Source organism: Physcomitrium patens, chromosome 2, assembly GCF_059467195.1.
Source record: "Physcomitrium patens ecotype Gransden chromosome 2, ASM5946719v1, whole genome shotgun sequence".
NCBI lineage: Eukaryota > Viridiplantae > Streptophyta > Bryopsida > Funariales > Funariaceae > Physcomitrium > Physcomitrium patens.
In genome coordinates this window covers 14,599,684-14,607,563 of record NC_143411.1, presented here as the reverse complement: position 1 = coordinate 14,607,563, position 7,880 = coordinate 14,599,684, and the positions used below count along the sequence as shown (strand labels likewise).

Genomic DNA, 7,880 nt, shown 5'->3' with positions numbered 1-7,880 from the left:
AACCAACATCCTCATCGATTGATAAGTATCACGGACTTTTGAATGTCTTCAGGTTCATAATGCCGTCCTTTTTAACGGTCCTCACGAACAGAGTTAGCATTTCACATACCGATAAAGTTTAGAAGCTTGAATTAACTGAATTTTCGGGACTTTACCATGCCACACTCAGTTTGCTAGCCCGTTCTCAGATAGATAGGTGGCAGAGTGGCATAACTCTTAGCATCTGCAATTGTATCCAGAGGATTGTTTGAGAGGGAAGACTTGAGGGAGTGTATTTCTCATCCGGAAGCTAGTGCGAGCACGCACGCTGTCATTCAATTCGGCAGCGAGACGGCCATACTCCTGCCGTGGATATGATTGTAATGGATTCCACCTGAACAGATGTAGACATTGAATGGTGGAGATGGAGGGATGTTGCTTTTTCTCCAGCTCACTAGACACACTAGGCAACTTTGCTGGATGAATCTATCTTCCGCGCTCCTAATTGCATGTGCAACACACTTCGAGGCAAAATTACCTATCAATGTCCTGTCTGTTTTTACTTAAGCAAGTCCATATATCGAAATTGTGAACATCCGCAAGCAAGTGCACCTCGCACGCAATTAATCTGCGTCAGCAGTGGAGCAGCATTCTGTTCTAACTCCGGTTCAGTACGCTGCGCCTCTCCTCGTCTCAATTCTGTTTTCGGTTCTGTTTTGTTTTTTTGGTTTTTTCACTTTTTTGATTTTGTTATTTTTCGTTTCTCTGTATCTCTTCTGCCGCCACCGCTCCTGCTCTAAGTTCTGGTCTCGTCTTTGATTCAATACGTAGCATATCCTCGCTCGGCCATAGCCATGGCTGCTGTCTGGATCTCTCCCCTTCCTTCCGCTTCCTCTACTCTTTGCAGTCCATCGTCTCCCTTTTTCCCTACTCATGGTGTCAAGCGCGCCCTCGCTATGAAAGACGCCAAATTGAACTTCTCGATTCGTGCTTCCAAAACGAGCAGTGGTGGAGGTAAGTCTTTCCGCTTGTCTTCACACAAAAATGCAATAAGGTTCTGCTTCTTCGTATCAAATCGAGTTTTTGAAGTAGATAACATTGGACTGCACAATCTTAACTGTGACGATCATTAATTTGTTTGTCAGAATTTGACCTATGTATAATTGTGTTGCCAGACTTCTTCGTAAGAAACATGCTTGTATTACTTGCGCATCTGTCAAGGTGACAAAGTAAGCGCCAAGTCTAGATCGTGATATTTCAAATTGCTAGTTCTTGCTTTCTTACAGTGCCTTTCTAGTTACTCACTAGGATAGTTTATTTAAAGACCTCCAAGAATGTTTTGCACCATGTACCATGTCTCCCTATGTCTAACGATACAGATGCCAATGAAAGAAGATTACAGAGTTCCTTCGTTGAGAAATAGTCAGAACTTGGATCATGCCTTCAAATTCTCTCTTGGTTGAGATTTCTCTTAATAATATTTTAACTTGGATTTTTTCACTAGGACAACTTGTACATGCTTATGTTCATGTGCAGTGAGTATCAAGGTACAGCTATCCTGGTCTAGTTTGTACGCTATATGCCTCTGCTAAAAGACATGCCGAAATGCGAACATTAATATGTCTGGTCTTAAGTGTGAGTAACGTGGTGGTCTTGGGCTATGCAACTGCTACTGTAGATTCACCGTCCGACTGGAGAGAGAAAGCCAAACCTATTAAACCAGGATCCACGTATCCTGCTAAGGATCACTGCAGGTATGTTTCTTGGTTGCTTCGATATGATTCTATCGTTTGAAGAAATTCATCTTATGGTGCATGACAGCAAGTGGATGATCATGTAAGATTTTATGAATAACCAGATGGTTCTGGCTGGCAGTCAATGTGGACTCTGTGATACTTATTACATCGCGCACGTAAAGGATGCTTGTGCGTTTCTCGGGGATGGCATGTCGAGGATAGAGGTGACATTCTAATCATGATTCTCTACGTGATTATATAGCTTGGGGGACTGAGTAACTTCGTTAGATGATGAATTTTCGTACTATTTTCAATGGTGCATGCCAAAATAATAGTAGGATGGTATTACCACCTAAACACGGTTGTATGTTTAAGGTTCTGGAGCCAAAGGTGCATGGACGCGGACGTAATCCAGAATCGATGGAGGACTTGTTTTTCGGTGTGCATGATGAGATGCTCTATGCACGCAAAACAGAGCCTGTTGAAGGTATTATATCTTGGCACTTTTTAGCAGTTAATATGCGTGCAACACGAGTAATCACAGCAATGCTTTTCTTATTTTTGCAATTCAAATTTTGTTCCTTGTGATTGAAGGAATTCTGGGATTGTGCCGATGGAAGAGTACTAGCTTATGAATGTAAACAAATATGAAACGGAAAAGCAGTTTGAGATGAACCTTCGTCAGTCTTTACGTTGGTCTCCACTAACTTTTGTGTCGTTGTAATAAGAATGACTTTTATGCAAGGTTTCTTTTCTGTAGGCTTTTAGTGAACCAAACATATAATACTTCTCTAGTTTTCATCTATAAAACAAGAGTGCCTTCCTTGACAATATCAACTTGATAACATGTTATTTAATGTTGTCAATTGTGTTAGGTGCTCAATGGACGGGAATCGTGACAACTATTGCAATGGAGATGTTGAGGAAAGATATGGTAGATGCTGTCATTTGTGTGCAGAGGTGAAGACCCTTATCCATCTGATTATGATTCTTGCGTTAGATAATCATCGTGAACCTTGGTATTCTTGGTTTAACGTAAGAAGTCGGGAACTTGGTGTTGAATGCTAGACACTGATAGGCTTTTAAGTTACCTTTCCTGAATTGACTTAGTAGAGAATTTTTTTATTTTAGTGTGTTGTTAAAAAAATCCTTTGCTTCCATCAATGCAGTGATCCTGAAGATAGATTTAAACCTAATCCAGTCCTTGCCAGGTATGGTTCTTCAATCCTTCAAGTCAATCTAATCAATCTCTTATAATCATTAATCTTGGTTAAAGTCTTACGCGCAATCGTTCTCTAGTCTAAAAATGGGACAGCCGTTTATTGAGATTCTTAGTACCTCTTTCAGAAAATTTTGTTTTCGTAGTCGGCAGGGTTTTATTTATAGATATACACAAGTCTTGTTCTTTGGTTTGGACTTGAGGCTTGACATTATTTTCTTCTACTGAAGTATTAGCAAGCGGATAATTTGATTTTCTGACAGGACACCAGAGGAAGTTTTGGCTGCAAGAGGAGTAAAACCAACTTTGTCACCGAACCTCAGCACCTTAGCATTTGTTGAGGTGTTCCTTTGCGCCATACATATAAAATTATTTTTACATTTTCTTTGAAATGTGATTGCTTTTTTCTGAAGATGATTGTTTCTAACGTCGATACATGTTTTGTACCGAGATTCCCTTGAATGTTGATAAGAACTTGTGTATTGCAGGCAGCTGGAGTAAAGCGTCTACTGTTCTGTGGAGTAGGATGTCAGGTTCAAGGTAAGACCCTGATGTGACTGTTCATGGATTATTATTAGATTTTATGTCATATAGATACAGGGAAATACCTGTATAGTGAGGAGCTGAGTACTTGTTTCAGTTGAATATCGTATCAGCTCGGATAAATTGCTCTCTACAGCTTCAGAATTTCTCAGGGGTAATTTGTATTGACAAGAGCTGTATTTTAGAAGATTTATGAACCATTCTCTCAGTCCTTTGTATGATGATGGCTTACAGCAACCTTCGAAGTTCAGTTATATCCAGCTGGGACAGGCACCAGCTGTTCCTGTGCCTGCATTTAATATTTTAATCGTGTTCCATGCCTCAATGATCTATTTTACAAATCATAGAGAGATCGATCATTTTTTCTCTAACGTGTTGCTTGATGTTGAATTTGATGTGGCAGCACTACGAAGCGTTGAAAAGCATTTGGGTTTGGAAAAGCTTTACGTCCTCGGTACGAATTGTGGTAAGTTTGTTTATTCTTGATACACATTGTTCTGCAGTTAGACAGGAGACTTAAACATTCATGAAGGTCCTCAAGTACCGATATCCCGATTTTTATGAAATACATCCACAAAAGTTCACTCAAATCTCACTTTTAGGAGCTTGTATTTGTTATTCATCCTAGAACATGTTAGACTATCATGGTTTGGCAAAATTTTTGGTGTCTTTTTGCCTGGATACATCACGCTCTGAGTTATCATTATTAAGTTGCGCTGTGTTTGTGTTGATCTCAGTGGATAATGGCCCCAGACAGGGACTTGACAAGTTTCTGAAGGCAGCCAGTGACGATCCGGACACGGTCCTCCATTATGAGTTTATGCAAGACTACAAGGCACTCTATCACAAGCTTTTATACTGCGTTATGTTGAATCATTTGTGCAGGGACTCCAAGATTGCCATGTTCCTTCAGAGAAAGGAATTTGGTGGATGACTTTCACCAGATTATGTGGACATTTTCCCCGGTCCGCTCTTCATTTCTTTGGTGCTTCTAAATGTAATTCATCTGAATGGCTAATTTAGTTCCAAGTTGCTGTTGTTCCTTTGCAGGTACACCTGAAGCATCTAGATGGCCGTAATGAGGAGGTTAGTCCAGAAATATGTGTGGTGGTTGCTCTATGAGTCTTTACAATATGGAGATTAGTATTAGTAGTTAAAGCCGTGCGCAAGATCTTTCGTAGACCTAGCCTCTTCCTTGGCTCGGCATATTTTTTCAATATCAAGAGCTTTCTCTGTTGGCTTACGCAGTATTAATGCTAACATAGGTTCACCCACCCATAAATTTCAGTATTTAGTTTGCTGCAACCAAGCAAAGTATTCTCTAAATCCTGGCATTCTTCGAAAAATGCAAGTTTTTCTAACATGAAAATTGATTATATTCAGGTCCCTTATTTCTGTTTACCAGCTGACGATTTGACAGATGTAATCGCACCATCGTGTTACAGGTGGTATTCCATTTTGTGATATTAGTAAGGCATGAATGATTTTCGTTCTCAATATTTGGCATTTAACCAGGGAGCGCTTTCGTCACGATTTATTTTTCAAAAATGAAAAGTTACTAAATATTTCATATCTGTGCTGGTTAATTGCTTATTTATTACTTGGATCAGTCTTTTTAGTGTGTATGCATGAGAGTTTGAATAGATTGGGTTAGTCCTTACATTTTTCCTCTTTCTGACCAGTGTCTGACCTACAATTTTTTGTTTATTTTGCAGTTGCTTTGATTACACAAATGGATTAGCAGTAAGTTCCATTTTTGGACTAATTTTTACATCAATATAAGTTGTTCGTATTGTTTTTGAGTTTTATTATGGAAACAGTTTTCTTACAAAGATAGTCCGTTCCTACAATTCTCGCATGCTTGCACTTTTGTTGATAGCTGACTTGATTTATGGTACAGGATTTAGTGGTCGGGTATATGGGAGTGCCCAAGTATCCAGGGGTTCCTATGACACGACACCCTCAGTACATTACTGTTAGGTGAGTGCTTCCTATTCCTTATTAATGTCCTTTACAAGTAGTTCAATAGTTAAGCTATGCTGATGCTTTTCCTTGTTCCAGATTAGAAACGAGCATGATATTCAAGTTGGATGACCTTGTTTTAATAATTCTTTGAACAAATAATTCTTCCTATCCGCGTCTGCCGATTATCGAAACTAAAAACTTTGAAGAACTTAGAATTGATGTTGACGTGTGCAGAAATGGTCGAGGCAAGGAGATGCTAGATCTAGTGCGACCTCTTCTGGATGTTACACCAACAATCAGCAGTGTATGTCTGATTGCTTTTTTGTGTTATTATTTTTGTTATCATCATCGAAAAATACTATTTATTTATTTATTTATTTATTTATTTACTTAACTTATTTGGGAGATAGTGGGGGTAGAGAGGGGTCGAGGGTGTGCATCCGCCATTGCTTTTGTTTCCCAATTTCCAGATGGCCTTGAGGGATATGTGTTATGATGGAAAAATTATTATTGCTCGTTCGCAGGGAAACAGGGGACCGTTTGTAATGGAAACAGTGAAAGCAGACGATAAAGCCAAATTAGGTGAGTACTTCGTTAACTGGAATGTGGTCGTGTCCATGCTCATGAGAAGGGTTATTTGCAGATGTTTATTATACATCATCTCACTAATTGTCAGAAACTGGGATTCTGATCAATTTTACTGCTAATGGTTAGTGAAGTAGCAACTAGGAAATTGTGGTTCTTGATATGGGCTAGTTTTGATGGAAGCAAAGCCAATTCCTTTTAAACGTTTTTCAATGTCAATCAATTACAATGCATCATTTTCTCAATGTGCATCATTTGAATCACCAAGGAAGGTCCCTCTTAAATTACAGAATAATCCTATTTGAAGTTTAAGTTCATGTGTTGATGCCCATGATTCTCACATTTTAGTGTGATATTTGTGAGTGATGGTTGTAGGTAAGGAGAAAACTCAACCAGCACCAAGATTTGTGGGCAACATTATTGCGTGGCTTCTTAATCTGGTGCGTATGACATCCGAGCCTGGATTTGATTTGGAATACTTTTGTAGCCTGGTATTGCTTATGTTGTAGTCGTGTCGCTGGAAATCGTAGTGCATTATCAAGAAAACTGTATATAACTATTGCTAGATTAGTTTACAATCTGATTGTTAGGTTACATGGTGTGTGTATATCAATATGTGGCGAATGTGACATCCATTTGGGCTCTTTTGGAAATTTAATGGTTTACGTTTTCAGACGTTTTTATTAAAAAGGCAATTCACAATATTCATTGCAGGTAGGACCGAAAGGTTTGGAGTTCGGCCGATATTCTTTAGATTATCATAACATACGCAATTACCTTCATGTTCATCGAGCTTGGGGACAGAAGAGGTAACATTATGGGTATTGCACATATTTGAAGTTTATATGATGTACCTTGCTAACTTGAATCAGAAGCAGGCGTGCATTACTTCGGTCAGGACATGTGCAGTTTTAGTTACAAGAATTGACAATTATTTGTTGCCTTCCTTCTCGCACAAGTCCGTAGTTTGTAGCATCTGAAATGTGGTTGTTTAAACAACACCATTCATCCACTGTAATGAACAACTGAACAAGCGAGAAAACCAAACTTACTTATACTTTGTCCTATGTTGTGTGGATGTAGAGCTGATCAACATATACCCTCTTACGCAAAGAAACTGGTGTCGCTGTACAACAAAAATGGTGAAATCGATAAGATACTCGAGGACAGTAGCAAGTGATCCAACTGGAAACTTGATTTGCTTCATTGGTGTAGATACATGTGGACGTTTTAATTATTAGGAAGCATATTATTCCAGCTGTGGATTGAAACCAAGTCTCGTTGGGAGGCAAATTCTTACAGCATTGTACTCTTTATCTAGTTTTCCCAAATTAAGCCCTTTGATGGTAGTCACCTTTGAATGGATCCCCGTGGTATTTGGTCTCACCCCTAAGATCAATCGTGTTCATCACATGTCCATGCTCTGATGCCAGCCAATCGGTAAGCTTTGCCAACTTAGTGGTCTCTTCTTCTGCTATACGCTACCTCGACTCTACATCCCTCAATTGCCCCAATTTCCCGAATGTCTATACATACTTCTAACCAGTACAGCAGGGGTATCGTAGTCTAGCTTAGCTGCCCTGCAATCATCCACTCCAGGTCGTGGATTGAAGTCATCGTTGGAGAAGACTCTTGTGTCCACCGCCGGGGTCCCAAATTCAATATATCTATATTTACACTCTTTAAAATAAACAAATAAATTATTGATTGTGTTTGTGCGTCTAGATGTTTTTCTTCTTACATTGAACTTGTATTTGCTATCAAATATCTTTGTATTTCTTTCTTGTCCTTGTACTAATTCATATCACTATTATTTGACAAATTTGATTTGATACCAATTATTATCACTTATA

The 7,880-nt window shown here is 39.0% G+C and overlaps 1 protein-coding gene across 2 annotated transcripts; it reads left to right on the top strand.

Moving 5' to 3' along the window:
* Nucleotides 1–202: 202 nt before the first annotated feature.
* On the top strand, nt 203–7,392 carry LOC112278871 (7-hydroxymethyl chlorophyll a reductase, chloroplastic). 2 transcript variants are annotated; one of them, XM_090247516.1, is made up of 20 exons: nt 203–993; nt 1,155–1,208; nt 1,658–1,733; nt 1,855–1,939; nt 2,091–2,202; nt 2,591–2,675; nt 2,885–2,926; nt 3,198–3,276; nt 3,423–3,474; nt 3,881–3,943; nt 4,215–4,312; nt 4,528–4,563; nt 4,861–4,922; nt 5,193–5,220; nt 5,378–5,457; nt 5,677–5,746; nt 5,967–6,024; nt 6,403–6,467; nt 6,742–6,836; nt 7,111–7,392. In XM_090247516.1, exons 4-20 carry the CDS (start codon nt 1,925–1,927, stop codon nt 7,205–7,207), a joined length of 1,137 nt encoding a protein of 378 aa, XP_090103642.1. In that variant the 5' UTR covers nt 203–993; nt 1,155–1,208; nt 1,658–1,733; nt 1,855–1,924; the 3' UTR covers nt 7,208–7,392. The 2 variants fall into 2 exon arrangements, with proteins under 2 accessions (XP_090103642.1, XP_024368500.1); XM_024512732.3 differs by lacking the exon at nt 1,155–1,208 and having other exon boundaries at nt 231–993.
* Nucleotides 7,393–7,880: the final 488 nt, after the last annotated feature.